At 47.9% G+C, this 16,706-nt stretch overlaps 1 protein-coding gene across 2 annotated transcripts; it reads left to right on the top strand.

Annotated features, from left to right (window-relative positions):
• Positions 1 to 3,744: 3,744 nt before the first annotated feature.
• NABP1 (nucleic acid binding protein 1) lies at positions 3,745 to 13,688 on the top strand. 2 transcript variants are annotated; one of them, XM_079782323.1, is made up of 6 exons: positions 3,745 to 3,884; positions 5,829 to 5,967; positions 8,680 to 8,751; positions 10,981 to 11,056; positions 11,474 to 11,540; positions 12,965 to 13,688. In XM_079782323.1, exons 3-6 carry the CDS (start codon positions 8,690 to 8,692, stop codon positions 13,132 to 13,134), a joined length of 375 nt encoding a protein of 124 aa, XP_079638449.1. In that variant the 5' UTR covers positions 3,745 to 3,884; positions 5,829 to 5,967; positions 8,680 to 8,689; the 3' UTR covers positions 13,135 to 13,688. The 2 variants fall into 2 exon arrangements, with proteins under 2 accessions (XP_079638449.1, XP_079638448.1); XM_079782322.1 differs by lacking the exon at positions 3,745 to 3,884 and adding an exon at positions 5,010 to 5,568.
• Positions 13,689 to 16,706: the final 3,018 nt, after the last annotated feature.

Here is a 16,706-nt window from a genome sequence, read left to right on the forward strand (position 1 = left end):
ACTAGCATCTCCCCTTCGGTTACAGAACTTTCTATGCTCCCATCAACCCCTTCCCCAGGGTACTTGCTCTCACCCCTTCTCATCTATTCAAGGACAAGGATGTGTCTCCAGAAATCCCCATTCCTCTCTGTCCCTAACGAACCACTCACTTCAGCCTACAGCCAGGATCCTATTTTCTGCTTCTTACATAGATAATCCCTTTTGTCTCACTTTCCCCTCAAGTTACTGCCCCGTTCCTCTGCTCTCCTTTGCAGCAATCACCTTAAAAGGAGCCATCTATACTTGCTCTGACATTTTCAATTCCTCCACTTCCGTTCTTTCTTTAACTCAATCCCTTCAGGCTTTTACCTCGACCAATTCCATTACAATTGCTCTTGCTTGTCAAGGTCACCAATGACCTTCGTTTGTGCTAAACCCAATCATCAACCCTCAGTTTTATCTCACTTGGTCTGTCAGCAGCATATGACACAACAAACACCCCCTCTTCCAGGAACATTGGACTCAGCTGGCGCATCCAGCATCCCTTTCCTTACGGTGTTCTTCCTTTTTCATGCCTGAATGGCCCTCCTCAAATCCCCCCAAAATTGTCCCACTTCTAGTTTTCCCTGTTTCAGTGAATAACAACGCCATCGTCCAGTTACTCAGACCAACAATCTAGAAGTCCTATTGGACTCATCTCATTTTCTCATACTCCACTTCCAACCAGAGAGAGAACCTATTGGCTCTGTCTTCACCATCGATCCAGATGCTGGTCCCATCCAGCCACCGTCACTGCTGCCACCCTGGGGCAGGCCACCATACATCTCAAGGGAATCAATCAAAGAGCCACCTAACGCAGTGGTCGGCAAACTGCGGCTCTGTTGACTAATGGGTTTGCTGACCACTGACCTAGACTCTCGATTCCAATAATTACAGGCTGATGTTGTTCCTTGGGATTAAGCCCCTATCCCAGTGGTCGGCAAACTCATTAGTCAACAGAGGGGCTCGAGAGCCGCAGTTTGCCGACCACTGACCTAATGGATTGATTTTCCTGCCTCCACCCTTGATCCTTTATTCTCCACCCAGCAGTCAGAGGGAACCTGGTGAGTCAGATCAGCAACTCAGGTCTTTGCTGAAAACATTCCAACAGGTTCCTGTCTCAGCGTAGAAGCCAAAGTCCTCCTCTATGGAGCGGCCCCCTCTGGTGCTCCCCTCCTGCAGGCCTTGCTCATAGAGCCTTCCTACGCTTCCCAGGCAGAGCCAGGCGGCTTGGGCCTGTCAGTGGCTCCCTCCCTTCCTTTGTACCTGTCCTCACACATCACCTTCCGGGCCCCGCTCTGCAGCCATTCCTGATGAGTCCCTATCCCTTCCTTCCTTCCTTTCTCACCTTAGAACGCATCACCCTCTGCTACACCATATCGTCTTACTTATCTGTCTATTGTCTGTCTGCTCACGTTAGAATGGAAGCTCTGTGAAGGCAGGGATTTTTGTTTGTCTTCTTTTTACTGAGGCAGTCCCAGTGCTGGCACATAGTAGTTGCTCAATAAATTTTGGTTGAATAAATTAATTTAATAAATATACAAAGGACAAACGGAGTATAAAGCTCTTCAAAATTCCTGGAATGTAATTTTATAATACATATCAGAAGATTTAAGCACACACTCAGTAATGTCACTTCTAGAAATGTATCTCAATGAAGGATTTCCCAACTGAATATAAAGAAGATGCTATTCCAGTGTAGGCACAGGTACATGGAAAACAAGTAAACAGTATAAAAAAAATCTCTTCTAACCTAGACACTGGAGACCAGATAGTATTTATCATTATAGGGATGGTTTGTGTGGCTCTTGTTGCAAATATTACTAAATATTACTTATGAATCTTTTTTTCATTTTTTAATTAATGTGTTATATGTGTACATATCTTACCATTGTCCGCCCCCCACCCCACTCCCATATATACCCTCACCCCCCAGAGTTTTGTGTCCATTGGTTATGCTTATATGCATGTATACCAGTCCTTCGGTTGATCTCTTATCTCCTACTTATGAATCTTTTGGTTAAATATTTTTAAAGAATATGCCAAAAGACTTTTTTTTTTTACCTTGCCAGTTATGCTAAAAGTGGACTACATATCTCTATAATGTGAGAATATTGTAGTTCTTGTTAATTTTTTAATTCTTAGTTTCACCATACAAGATGTCTGGTATCCAGCAGTACTTGTTTTACTGATGTAATAGTTTTAAACTGGTGGATAGTGCAAAGAAAGTGAAAATGAGCTTTGTGATCCCAGAAGTCAGAACCTGGGAGTGAGCTTGGGGAGTGGGTGCTACGCAGGAAACACGTGCAGGCAAACCTTCGTCCGTGACAACTCAGATAACGGAACCTCGTGTGCCAGGAGCCCAACGGGTGCCCTCCTGCAGTGGAGTGGGCCTCACTCAGCATTCTGTTCTCCACGTGAAGCGGCGATGTTGCGATTCTGAGCATAAGCCTCTCCTCGTCCCAGAATAAGCTTCTGTTTGCACTGCGAACATGAGGAGGCCTGCAGAACGAGACGTAGAAGGAAGCAGACCGTCTTGTGAATGTAGTGAAGCATCGGCAATGTCATCATTCTGACCTCACCGGCTGAGACGAGGGATGGGTTTCTCGGCTTCGCTGAATGGTGAGATTAGGGAAGTTAATCTGGGTGACGAGTTGTTCTTCTGGGCACCCTGTTCTCTTTTCACCAGCCACACCCCTGAGGAGTGACTGGCCCGGCCGAGGAGCCCCTACCCTGCCTACACCGCCTGTTTCTCAAGGAGGCCTTTCGTTTTGGTAAATGAGAAAGCACTTGGTTTCCATTTCCTTTCTGAGAACTGCTAGTCAGGAGGGAAGGAAGTAGATATTTGGCCCAAGTTCTATCCTGTGGGGGAAGGGAGGGCTGGGATGCTCCTCCGAGCACCAGCTTCTGCTTTTATGGGGCTTGGTTTCTGATGTTTGTCTCTTCTTCATAAATATCAATCAAAGTGGTGCGAGCCACCCATCCAGTCCCCTTTCTGGGATCAAATGGCTGAGGGTGCAAGGACTTTCTTTGTCCAAACTTGGCCACAACTCTGCTCAACATTGTTTTTTTTTTTCTCATTTTTTGGGTATGTTTTTTATTGATTTCAGAGAGGAAGGGAGAGGGAGAGAGAGATAGAAACATCAACGATGAGAGAGAATCACTGTTTGGCTGCCTCCTGCACGCCCCACACTGGGGATCGAGCCTGCAACCCGGGCATGTGCTCTGACCGGGATTCGAACCATGACCTCCTGGTTTATAGGTAGATGCTCAAGCACTGAGCCATGCCGGCTGGGCCTGCTCAACATTCTTAATTGGTTCTCTGCCTACTGTTCATCTTTTAAAGATCTTGTCAAACCTTTCTTAAAAACAAACAAACAAACAAACAAAAAAGCTTTGCCAGTGATGAAGAATATAACTTCGAGGAAAACCCAACTACAGCATCAGGTGGTCATCGTAGAATTGGGGCTTCTGATTCAGATTGGGAGTCTGTGGGAACCCTGAGGTTGGATGTGGTTCATTAACGGACATGCTTCGTTATTTATTTGATGTTGAAACCACGCTTTTACTATTATTTCACACCACTTTCCAGCATTACAGCAAATTCCTGAGCTGACAGGTCACGGGAAGGCATGAAGGAAACGTAAATGCACATGACTATTACTAAGTGAAGGAAGTCTTTCTGAAAAAGTCAACACTATGAAGACAATAAAAAGATCAGCGGTTGCCAGGGTTCGGGGAGAGGAAGGGAGGACGAGGAGGCACACATTTTTAGGGCAGTGAGAGGACTCTGTATGCTGGATGTGTCATTCAATACACATTTGTGCCAACTCATGAGCTCTACAACACGAAGCGTGAACCCTAAGGTAAACTATGGACTTTGGGTGATAACAATGTGTTAATGTAGGCTCTCCCACTGGAACCCATGTACCAGTCTGGTGGGGCATGCTGGTAACGAGGGAGGCTATGTACGGGCGGGGGGGAGAGAGCAGGTAGGAAGTCTCTGTCCCTGACTCTGAATTTTGCTGTGACCCTAACATTGCTCTCCAAAATAGCCTATCTGAGAGAGAGAGAGAGAAAAAAAAGCATAGAGAAGAAAAGCGAATGGGTGTAATTAGAGAGGAAGGGCAATGGAAAAAGAAGTTTGCAAAGGAACTGAGCACCTTCTCTCTCCGCCTATTAGAGAGGGAAGTGCAGGAGCAGGCCAGGAGGCCTGGGGAGGTCCTGCTGGCGCACAAGCTGCTGGGGAGCCCACCCCGCCTTTGGGGGTCTCCATTTAAAGGCGGTTCGAATGAGAGGGTGCAAGGGCTCTCCAAGTTCCTTCTGGTCCTAAGATTCCAGACTGGTAGCTAAGGGCCCACCCCTTCCCCGTTTTCTCCTTCCACCCCGACCAGCCCTGCTGGCTAGAAGCTGCTCTTAGAGGACAGCGTGCTGCCTGGCGCCCCCACTGGGTCCCACACGCAGCACTCGCCCCCGCGACTGCGGGACGGAAGGCTGGAGTGCAGGACGGAGCTCAGCGGAGAAAAAGGCCAGAAGAGGCTGAAGCCTGATTGACAGGGAGGCAGGCCCTGAGGACTGATTGACGGGGAGGGAGGCCCTGAGGCCTGATTGACAGGGAGGAAGGCCTTGCAGACTGATTGACAGGGAGGAAGGCCTTGCAGACTGATTGACAGGGAGGAAGGCCTTGCAGACTGATTGACAGGGAGGAAGGCCCTGAGGCCTGATTGACAGGGAGGGAGGCCCTGAAGCCTGATTGACGGGGAGCGCTGGGCGGCGGCCGAAGGCAGACCACGCCTTGCAAGGCGGCCGCGGCGCCGGCGGCGGAAGCGGCGGAAGGCCGGGGATGCTGAGAGCCAATTGGCAGGCGGAGGGGGCGGGGCCCCCGTGCCGGGCGGGCGGGGCGCTGGGCGTGTCCTGCGCGTGACGTCACAAGGGGCGGGGCGCCCCGGGGTCCCTGGGCCGGCGCGCGGGCGCACTGGCAGTCGCTGTCGGGGACGCGGGGCAGCAGCAGCCGGCGTGCGCTCCCGGTTCGCGGTGACAGCCGGTCCTCTCCCGGCGCCCGGGACGCATCGGGCGCGCGCCCCCGTGTATGTGAGCGCGACTCCGGGCAGAGGCGCCCCTCGCTCTTTTTTCTGCCTTTTCTCCCGGAGCGGGCAGCGCGCACGCTGGCCTGCCTGTCGCCCCTCTGGGAGCGGGGTTGGTGTGCGGAGTGGTTCGTCTTTTTTCCTTTTAAATCCGTGAGCTTTTTTTTTTTTTTTTTTTGCGTGTTTTTTTTTTTTTTTTTTTTAGGGCTCGTTGCCCTCCGCCCGGTTTCCTCGGCCCCTGACTAGTCGCTTTCCGCCCCCCCTCGTGCCGCCCCCGCCCCAGGTCGCCCCGGGCCCTGCCCCTGCCCCGGGGTGGGAAGCTGGTCCCGCTCCCTCCCGCCCGCGCCTCCGCAGCCGCCCCGCACCTGCCTCAGTATGAACGGGGTCAGCGACCCCCCTCTTTTCATAAAAGACATTAAGCCCGGACTGAAAAACTTAAATGTCGTCTTTATTGTCCTGGAGATCGGTAAGTGAGGCCCGCGGCCCGCCCGCAGCCCGCCCGCAGCCCCGAGCGCGGCGGGGCCGGAGGGACGGCGCCGGGCTCCCCTCCCCCTCCCCCGCCCTCCCCTCCCCCACCCACGTGGTGCCGCCTCCCCCCCCCCCCCCCCCCCCCGGGCTTGGATCTGGTCCCCCCACCGTTCAGGTGCAGCCCGTCCCGGAGGCGGCGTCGGGAGCCCTTGGGGGTCCCCGTTCCCCAGTAACCCCCCTTTGGTGTGTGACCCCCAGGACGCGTGACCAAAACCAAAGACGGCCACGAGGTGCGGTCCTGCAAAGTGGCCGACAAGACGGGCAGCATCACCATCTCCGTGTGGGACGAGATCGGGGGGCTCATCCAGCCGGGGGACATCATCCGGTTGACCCGCGGGTAGGTGTGCGGGGCGGGGCGGGGCCTCCCGGGGTGCAGGCTGCGGGCCCCTCCGCCGGTCCGGGTGCGGGGGGCAGCGGGAGCGTGCAGCCGCCTGGCCCTGGGGCGCAGCCGGCTTCAGCCAGGAACCCAGGCTCCCCTGCCCCCCCCTGCCCTCTGACCTCAGGGCACAGGTTAGATGGACTTTTCAATCCTGCTCTGGGATCCCTGAGTCTCAAATAGATCGAGAAGGTTCCCATAGTCAATATTTCCTCTCTCCCATAAATTATTTAATATAGTTGTCAGGTCGTTTTTTTTTCTTTCTCCCGTTTTAATGACTTATGCCATCCTGCCAGCATTTTTGTGCCTGTTCTATTGAGAGAGGAAGCTGACAGTGTGTGGGAGGCACGTTCTTGGACGTGATGGCTGGTGGCCTGCACTGTAAGGTCAGTGTGGTGCACCACCCAGGACAAATATCTGATACCTTAATCAATAAAGGAATTAAAAAAAACACAATGTAGAATTTAAATTAAAAAATAAAAATAATAACTAAAAAACCCCCCAAAAAACCCTCCCAGAATGATACGCAGAGAACGTTCGGCCGAGAGACGTCTGGGTCTTCATCCAGAAAAGTCAGAAGATGGGCTTTTCAAAGTCCTTGAGCGCAATCTTTTCGTCTGTTTGTTTGATAGTTTATCTTTACAGGAAGATAAGAGGCCAGAAAAGGGTCTTTAAAAGAGATTTTGGATCCGGTCAATAGAGTTGTAATGCATTGGTCCTAACTGTAGGAAGAGTGGGTGGAAGTGGATGCCGGCCCGGTAAGGAGACCCTCAGGGAAGAGTTGGACACTGAAGGAGGGACCCTTTGGAGATACCTTACAGGCCTCCCAGCCTCAGGAAGGGAGGCAGAGTCCCATCGGGGAAGGAAGTGGGAGTCAGGATTTAGACTGGATTCTCACACACTGACTCACGGTGACACCGTCTGTTACACATCCACATCCTTCACCTACACAAGCGCGTTCCTGCCTGGGAGGGTGTGGCGAGGATTCCCATAATTAAAGCTGTTTTGGCTGCTAAAGCATCTTGTCTAGTGATTTACAGTATTATATACACTGTAAACAGCATCTCCTTCCGAGTATTTCATACTTTTGTAGTCAGAGGAAGTACATAGGTTTGTGCACCCAAAAAATGGGAAAAACCAAATTCAGGAGCTGTCTAGTACCTATAGGAATACGGTTACCAAGGAGTACAATTTAAAGAATTCAAAACTAAAGAAACTATTACTACTATTTCCTAACTTCAGTGTGACCTGGAAGTTATTATACGTCATCAGTGTGCTGTTCTATAAAATGGGGACCATTACACCTTACTTTCTAACATAATACAGCCATTGTGAGGCCCTTAAATTCCGGTTGGATCTAAGAAAAGTGGCTTTTGAAGAAAGGTATACATTTAAATGAAGGTAATTTGAATATTGATATGTTTATCAGAAAACCCTGCAAATGTCCATCTCATTCCTGAAACAGTGAAATGTTTCAATTGCAGTAACTTCAAATTTTTCTCAAAATATGCATTAATTTTTACTTAGTAAGGTGAAATAATACACTGTCTTCTGAGTCACCTCTTATCCAACCTAAGATGGGTGAATGGTATCTTTAATAAGTGACCCATTCCTATAAATTAAGATAAATATATAATGTGGAACTAGCAAATTTTTATTACCTGACTTAAAAGATGAACTATCACTATACGTAAACAATATTTAATTACAACTTATTCTAAGTCATGAAGTTACCAGAGTAGTTGTACAAAGAACCACTGGGAACCAGACCTTAGACTGGTTTTTATAATATTGATTAATTTACAGTTTTTTCCTAGATATATGTGTAAGGTTATTTTTATCTAATGATTTTGTCTGCATTCAAAATTGTTAAGAGTAAATAATAGTTCACTCAAGTTGGTGCTAAAAATTGCAAATTTGAGAAGGTAGATGTGTGAAAGATTTGTGATCTTAGTTTTTTTAGCCCTGGATTAAATTTTACCAACTTTTTAAAAAATATATTTTATTGATTTTTTACAGAGAGGAAGGGAGAGGGATAGAGAGTTAGAAACATTGATGAGAGAGAAACATCAATCAGCTGCCTCTTGCACACCCTCTACCGGGGATGTGCCCGCAACCAAGGTACATGCCCTTGACTGGAATCGAACCTGGGACCCTTCAGTCTGCAGGCCGACGCTCTATCCACTGAGCCAAACGGGTCAGGGCATAAATTTTACCAACTTGTTTTGTAGCTTGGGAACCCTATGTGTGTTGTGGAAGTAAAGGAAAAGCAATTATATCAATTTCTGAGGAGACCAAGTAAACGAGTATAAAAGAACACACGAGGGTGTTGATTTTATATTTATCCTGTGGTTAAAAACAATTTCTGCTTGAATCTCTGCAATTGTAAGTTCTGTTAACTGACCAAAGATGTGATCCTTGGGGTATAACAACAGTGCTTGCTTTGCAAAAAGACCTGCTTTCCAGAGTTAGTTAGAGTTTAGATGATGATGTGAGACTTTGGCAGTCGAATTTTCTTTGTGTCTTTCCTTAGTCAGTAACAAGTTCAAGTTAGGCTCATTAATTGCAGTTGATTTGCTCTGGTGGACATATCCACACCCAATACAAAGAATACGGTATAAAGACTTACCTGATGACATATTTCTCCGGCGCTGATGTTTCTTCTCTCTCCAGGTATGCTTCCATGTGGAAAGGGTGTCTGACGCTTTACACGGGAAGGGGCGGAGAGCTTCAGAAAATCGGAGAGTAAGTACGTTTTGTGTGATTGAAAAAAGTACGGATTTCTCCTAAAACGGCGGGTAGGTGTAAACGGCAAGCCCTTTCCTTGGCTCGTTTCTGACTGGCCCCCGCACGCCTTCGGCAGCCCGCCTGCGGGAACAGCTTCCCGGGGAGGGTCCGGGAACAGCGGTCCACGCGCGGGTTTGGGGAATGAGCTGCTCCAGTGTCATTAGCGCCCTGGGAAGTAGCTTCTGTCGTCTAGTGCCGTGGTCGGCAAACTGCGGCTCGCGAGCCACATGCGGCTCTTTGGCCCCTTGAGTGTGGCTCTCCCACAAAACACCACGGCCTGGGCGAGTCTATGTTGAAGAAGCGGCGTTAGAAGAAGTTTAAGTTTAAAAAATGTGGCTCTCCAAAGAAATTTCCATCGTTGTGCTGTTGATATTTGGCTCTGTTGGCTAATGAGTTTGCCGACCACTGGGCTAGTGAATTGCCAGATAAGACACGAGGGGTACGTTCTGGCCATGAGTTCGCATGCTCTTCCTCTCTGTTTACGGGTGAAGATGTCCTCATGGGACACGGACTGGTGGCAGCGCCCCCTGAGTGCTGTGTTTACCCGCAGGCGAGGTGCCGCACAGGCACGTGGCTGCCAGGCACTACTTGCTGCCTGGTAATCTCCACCCCGACCTGGAGGAGCCATCCTCTCTGGGGGTGTAAAGGTAATGCGGCCCCCATGCTCGCCTAGACATGTGGGAGGTACTCATAAACGTGGGTGTAGGCACTACATCCCATCATTGGTCCATTCTGCTAGGTCAGGGGTCGGCAAACTCATTAGTCAACAGAGCCAAATATCAACAGGACAACGATTGAAATGTCTTTGGAGAGCCAAATTTTTTAAACTTAAACTTCTTCTAACGCCACGTCTTCAAAATAGACTCGCCCAGGCCGTGGTATTTTGTGGAAGAGCCACACTCAAGGGGCCAAAGAGCCGCATGTGGCTCGCGAGCCGCAGTTTGCCGACCACGGTGCTAGGTTAATGCTTGGACATCTACTTCATGCCCACTAAATCAGAGGATATTTGGAGAGAAGCAACAGTGGCGGTACCCAACAAATAAATATATAAATAAATGAAAAATCTCTCCCTAACTGCAGGGTTAAGATGCTTTGTGTGGAAAAATAATCTTGTCAGCTTTTTCCTTTTTAATATATTTTTACTGATTCCAGAGACAAAGGGAGATGGGGAGAGAGATAGACACATCAAAGATGAGAGAGAAGCATTGCCTGGCTGCCTCCTGCACGCCGCGTATTGGGGATCGAGCCCCCAACCCAGGCCTGTGTCATGTCCGGGAATTGAACCGTGACCTCCTGGTTCAGGGGTCGACGCTCAACCACTGTGCCACACCAGCCAGGCTGTTGCCAGCTTTTACAGATCCGAAACTGGGAACACTCTTGGGAGGAAAATTAGGATCCGCGTATGGCTTATGTTTGCATTTAGAGTATTATTGGGGCAGTGGAAGGGTTTCACATCAACGTTACTGAGAGATGAGGCTCCTGTCCTGACCTTCCTGTGTAGAGAAGTGTCTGTCACGGAGGTCAGGTGAGTGAAGGACCACTGGAGGCCACTCAGTTCCTGGTGACTTAGCTTTGTTAGGGTCAGCCTAGCATTTACCAAAACTAGTTCTCATTCCTTATTTGTGGGGAGAGGGGCTTGTGTATAACGTTCATGTAGCCCACAGTCAGCTCACAGGAAGCCCTGGGCTGTACTGTCACTGTGGTGTCTGTACTGATGCCTCAGCATCCACTCCTAACCTTGAATGATTATCTTTGCAGGTTCCCAGCGCGTGGTCCACAGGGGACCGGATGAGAGAGTGTGGATGGGTCGGTGCTAACCCATCACCAGTGCTGGAGGACCCGCTCTGGAACCCCGGGTCACGTGGTTCCGTGGCCTCAGCCTGTGGGAGGACAGGACAGGACGGATGTGTTTCTGTGTCCTTGCTCTTTGCCATGATTGGTTTTTATGGCCCAGAAGAAGAACCAAAATGCAGAGTAGAATGTTCCACACATTGTAGGCAATCACATATTTGATGCTTTTATGGAACAGACGCATGGAGGACGTTTCTGTTAAGAGTTAGTTAGCAGGTTGCTTTTTAGTTAGTTTGTTTGATACCTAAATTCTTCCTTCCTGTCACTTACGCATGTTAGATAAAGAAAGGTTGATTATTTCAGAAGTCATTTAACTTTTGCTTTATTTTCTTTCAGGTTTTGTATGGTTTATTCAGAAGTGCCAAATTTCAGTGAACCCAATCCAGACTATCGAGGACAACCAAACAAAGGGGTAATTAAAGTCTGCTTTTATGACGAGGCTGATTTTGACCGTCTGCCATAATTCCATGGCGAGATTGCCAACCCTGTCATACCCAGAGTATAATGAAGACAGTCTAAAAAGTCATGAAAAGTCCTTTTTACAGTCCTTTTTTATTCTGTTGGCTTTGTGAGTCTGAATATGGTTCTGTAGTGTCATATATTTCAGCACTTTGGGGAGTGGGGAGTAATACCAGGAAGTACAATAAAATGAAAGGTTTGGGAAACATCAGTATTTTAACATTGAATGGACTTGGATAAATATATTAAAAATTTGTTTAGGAAAACCTGAGAAATTAAAAAAGGGAATGGATACAACATGTTATAACAATGTAAAAGTGTGTTTTTGACTTTTAGTCTTCATTTGGTTAAATTAAAATATTTTTTTTAGGCACATAGTGAACAGAAGAATAATTCCATGAATGGTAATATGGGTACAGGTACATTTGGATCAGTGGGTAAGATTTTTTTTTTTTTTTCATAATTGTAATCAGGTGTGAGAATTCTAGAATATATATTTTATGAAAGCTTTAGAGGAAAAATTTTGTCATTAGGCATAAATTAGTTCTAAAAGGGAACTACTGGTAACCAGGGAATTCCCAAATAGCTGATTTTCTAGAAAGCAGATAGCCTTTAAACTAATTGATTGAGCTCACTCTGTATTGAAACATTTGGGCCAGTTCCTGGGAATAGTGGTGAACGTTGGCTAATAATAGAGAAGTCCACGTTTCGGAGGTGTGTCATTTCTGTAGCCTAGTGACTGACAGGTGCAGAGCTACTGGTTATTTTTATGCACTGAAAGTCTTTTATCTTCAGACTAATAACTCACCTTCCTTTTTCACATGCCGATCGCTGCCCCTTTAAAAGATTAGCTTTTAACCTTCAAATACCCTTAAACGTCATGTTCGTGGTTTTTGCGACCAGGTGGAAGGTTTTTGGAAGTTTGGTCCTTAGGTAACTGAGGAGAAGTCTTTTGGGACCAGAGTTTATTTCGGGTGCCTGTTCCTCATTTGAGCTGGTAGCTGATCACCGCACTGTGGAAACTTCTTTAAAAAGTTAGAATTACGTTCTCGTGAGTCATTATTGGCCATATTTGAGCCCAGTGCCAGGACTCACATGCCACTTGCCCTTTCTCTGTCTTCCCTGGTGGTGTAGGCAGTGCGTTACCTATGCTCTTCCTACTCGACCCGTTTCTCATTCTGTTGCCCAAGTTGCTCTTTTTTCCTCTCCCTGTTAGTACAGCATCAAGTCAGTATATTTCCAGTAGTCACATCTATACTAATAAAAGGGTAACATGCTAATTAAACTGGATAGAGTGGACGTCTTCTGGACATCCTCCTGGATGTCCTTCTGGACAAAGCCAAGGTGGCGGGGCCGAGGCAGAGGCAGTTAGCAATCAGGCAGGCAGAGCAGTTAGGGGCGATCAGGCAGGCAGGCAGAGACGTTAGGGGCTATCAGGCCGGCAGGGGAGAGCGGTTAGGGGCGATCAGGCTGGCAGGGGAGAGCGGTTAGGGGCGATCAGACTAGCAGAAGGGTTAGGTGCAATCAGGCAGGCAGGCAGGCAGGTGAGCAGTTAGGAGCCAGCAGTCCCGAATTGCAAGAGGGATGTCTGGCAGTCAGACATCCCTCGAGGGGTCCCGGATTGGAGAGGGTGCAGGCTGGGCTGAGGGGACCCCCCCGCCCCATGCACAAATTTCGTGCACCGGGCCTCTCGTGTTTGAATAAACCTAGAACTTAATGGGATTTCCCCCCAAGAGTTTAAAGGCATTTGTTTTCCCCAGTATTACTTGTAAGCATTAATACCATGTGTGAAACGGCAAGTAGGTGCACCTCTGTAGATCAGTGTCTGAAAATGGTGATGCATTTTTATATTCTCTTTTAGGAAATGGGGTTCAGCCCAGCCCAGAACCGCGGGGATGCCAGTTTTCCTTTGCTGGTAGAAGCAATGGCCGGGGGCCTGGGAGCCCGCCGCCAGCTGGAGCAGCTGGTAATCAGACAGGCACGGCCACAATGAGTAATGGCAGGGACCCTCGCAGAGCCTTGAAAAGATGACCGATGCCAAACACCGCACGTGGTGTGTGAACCACGTGCCCTACTTGAACACGCACCGCACTTTTATTTATGGTTAACTGTGAAAACCGTTCTTGGTCGGTTTCCTTTTATGTTTCTGGTTTGTTAACAAGAGTTGTTTGCTTTTATAGCAAGACTGTTAAGCTGCTCGAGTCTCCTGTGGAAGAATGGGAACACGCTGAAAAGTAGGGGTGTTGATTTCTAGAGCCAAAATGTCTTTGGGTAGCCTCAACAGCCTGCCCCCCCCCCGTCCATGGGGGAGCTACTTAAGACATCATCAGCATTACAGCCTCTGTGAGTCTATCTTCTGCGGACAGTTTGTAATATTTAAAATAAGGCTTAGTGGGAGCTGTTCTCTGTCTTAAAGTCGGATATTGCCAACTAAAGTGGTAACCACACAAAAAAAAAAAAAAAAAAAAGGCCACCAAAAACTTAATCAATGCTAAGAGTGATTTGTGAGTGTTTGTGACTCCTGGAATGACTGGCTTCATCAATGAGTGGCTGCTATTAAGATTTTTCCAAGGACTGAATCATCCTCAACTCCTGTTTTATTACCAAAAAACAAACCCCACATTCTTTACCAGAATTCTAGGCCAGAATCCGATCTGTAGTCTAACCAGTGATTTTTAGGAGGAAGCTGCGTGCGCTTCATGTTAGAGCAGTCCCATCACTCTTCGCTATCATCCTGGTGCGTTACACTGAAGGAGAATTTTAAAACTGAGGCCTTGAATATTTTTTTGAAGCTATCACGTCCAATATTGAAAGTATAATTTGAAGGCGGTATAAGCCGAATAAGCATGGATCTGATTATTGTTAAAAATCAGGGGAAGTACACAGAGTGAAGGCAATTGGAGTTGAATCCATGGAGAAATCAGCCATCTCATTACAGGGCCCTAGGGACTTGCAGAAACTCGGCCAGCCTAGGTGCTTTCTTGGCGTGAAGGGTGTGTGTGCGTGCTGTGTGGTGTGCATTGTCAGCGTTCCTGAACACAAATGACCAAGCCTTATCAGCAAAAGCTAGGAAATGGCTCTCTCTCAGAAGCGAAGACAGCTTTATTCAGAAATGTACGAGTTTGCTCCTGTGTTGTAAATGCTCCCCAGGTCCACTGTCCACTGTGGGGTGGATAACTGGCCAAGTTTCCTTTGTTAGATTCTACCTTTATTATGTCTTGAATAAAAATGTGCATTCATGGTAACAGACCTCCTTCCTCTGCTCTTTCAGCGGCTTGCAGCGAGAGCCAGCGCGTGTGCCCGCCCTGGTCCTGGTGGCTCCACCCTGGGGACTGCCCGGCGCTGCTTGGCTGCTGTGTCTCTGTCCCCACTTCAAATCACAAAGAATTGAAGTCGACTTGGTTTTCTAAAAATTCCGTAGTGTTTGAATATAAAGTCTGCGCCAGATCACTTCCTGGCTCTAATTGAGTGTATGTAACAAGTATTTCAGAAATATTTCAGAAACGTTGACGCATGTATTAGGCAACTGTGAGGAGAGTTCGGGGTAGACGAACACCTGAACCATCTCGAGGCGTTTACCTGTATGGTGTGTAGCACTTGGGTAACTGGGGTTTACGTTTGTACAGGTGGGGCCAAAGCAGGGTCACAGTTGTGAGTAGGCAAAACAGTTGATTCTTGTGTTGTTATTGTGCTATTTCCCGTATGAGCAACTGTAACCCTACTTTTGCCCCACCCTGTACTATAGAAAAGTTTTTCCTGTATGTATGATGATTATAGTTCATTTGGCTTTATGACTAATATTTTCTTAAGATGTTCACAAAATTACAGAGTGTGTACAAATTAGTGCATCATTTTTTCTTTTAAATCAAGTAGTGGGAGGAGCAAGAACACTGTTGTTTGTGGGAGAATATTGTGTTAAAGGTGATTTATTTTTTTATTTTTTAAAAAAAATACATTTTATTGATTTTTTTACAGAGGAAGAGAGAGGCATAGAGAGTTAGAAACATCGATGAGAGAGAAACATCGATCAGCTGCCTCTTGCACACCCCCTACTGGGGATGTGCCCGCAACCAAGGTACATGCCCTTGACCGGAATCGAACCTGGGACCCTTGAGTCCGCAGGCCGACGCTCTATCCTCTGAGCCAAACGGGTTTCGGCTAAAGGTGATTTTTAAGAGGAAGAAAGACCTCAGCTGGTGCTGTTGTGATTGACACTTGTCGTAATGCTCTAACCTTGTCTGTGCTTTGTGTCATCTATTAACAAGTTTCTTTTTTCTCAAGGGAAGCCTCTCAAACGCAAATAGGGAGTGTCCGTCCGTCGCGAACGCTCGCTTGCCGTCTGCCTGGACGCACTCAGCACGAAGAGGAAGAAGGTTCCCCGCCTTCCCCTTCCTGGCGCTCGGCTTTCAGCTCCCTTTCAGACACGTTTAAACACCTCCCGAGCACAAACACCCCTCAGTACAGAAGCACACGCTCCGGGGGTGGCCCCATCTCATTCCCACAAAACCCACCTGAAGGGGCTGCGGTCGTGGCTGGCCGGCCTCGGGGGTTGCTGGGGCACAGGAGGAGGAAGGTGGACCCCAGGCCGGGGACGTGCCCGGGGGCCTGTGCATCTCCACAAGTGCCCCTCGAGGACCCGCTCAGCTCTGCCCCTGTAGCTTCAAGGAATCCCATTTTGCACGTGAGGACAGTTCAACTTGAGGGCACCCTGAATATTTGTAATATTTGTCGCTTGTATTTTTATCATGTAACATTTTTTAAAAATACATTTTTATTGACTTCAGAGAGGAAGGGAGAGGGGGAGAGAGAGAGAGAAACCTCAATGATGAGAGAGATTCAGTGATTGGCTGCCTCTACACATCCCCTACTGGGGATCGAGCCCAAAACCCAGGCCTGTGCACTTGGCTGGAATCGAACCTGGGACCCTTCAGTCTGCAGGCTGATGCTCTACCCACTGAGCCAAACCGGCCAGGGCTATCGTGTAACATTTTAAAAGAATGCTTAATTGGCGTGGTTGGGTAATGAAGCCAAGGGAATGATGGCTGGAAACAAGTAGATGTGAGGTTAGTATAAAAAAAAAGTTATAATTTTTGTTAGGAGAGCGTTTCAAGTGTAGGAAGGGGGTTAACTGGCCCTAGATCGTGTCCCTAGAAGGGAGAGTCTTACATCAATGGGAGACATGGGCGTTGATAGAGATCTGATGTCCCCATGACTGAAACGCCTGTTCTGGCCTCAGTAAGGAAATGACTGCTCCACGCAGTTAGGTGATTCCTTAGGTTCTTGAAAGTATTCGGAAAGGCTCCAGACACCCCAAACCTGAACGCCATGTGGAAACTGTCAACGTGGAACACGTTGCTTTTAATCTCTTCTCCCCTCTGGGCTCGCTCCTGGGATTACTTGCCCTATGGTGGACTTTATTTTTTAAACCTGTTTTTCCTGCTCTTTACCTTCTCCCCTATTGCAGTGGTCGGCAAACTCATTAGTCAGCAGAGCCAAATATCAACAGGACGACGATTGAAATTTCTTTTGAGAGCCACATTTTTTAAACTTAAACTTCTTCTAATGCCACTTCTTCAACATAGACTTGCCCAGGCCGTGGTATT

Source organism: Cnephaeus nilssonii, assembly GCF_951640355.1.
Source record: "Cnephaeus nilssonii genome assembly, chromosome: 10".
NCBI lineage: Eukaryota > Metazoa > Chordata > Mammalia > Chiroptera > Vespertilionidae > Cnephaeus > Cnephaeus nilssonii.

Coding starts and splice junctions, on each gene's coding strand:
- NABP1 (XM_079782322.1), top strand. CDS start 5,478: ATGAACGGGGTCAGCGACCCCCCTCTTTTCATAAAAGACATTAAGCCC. Junction 11,057..11,473: donor GAGGACAACCAAACAAAGGG/GTAATTAAAGTC, acceptor TATTTTTTTTAG/GCACATAGTGAACAGAAGAA. Junction 11,541..12,964: donor AGGTACATTTGGATCAGTGG/GTAAGATTTTTT, acceptor ATTCTCTTTTAG/GAAATGGGGTTCAGCCCAGC.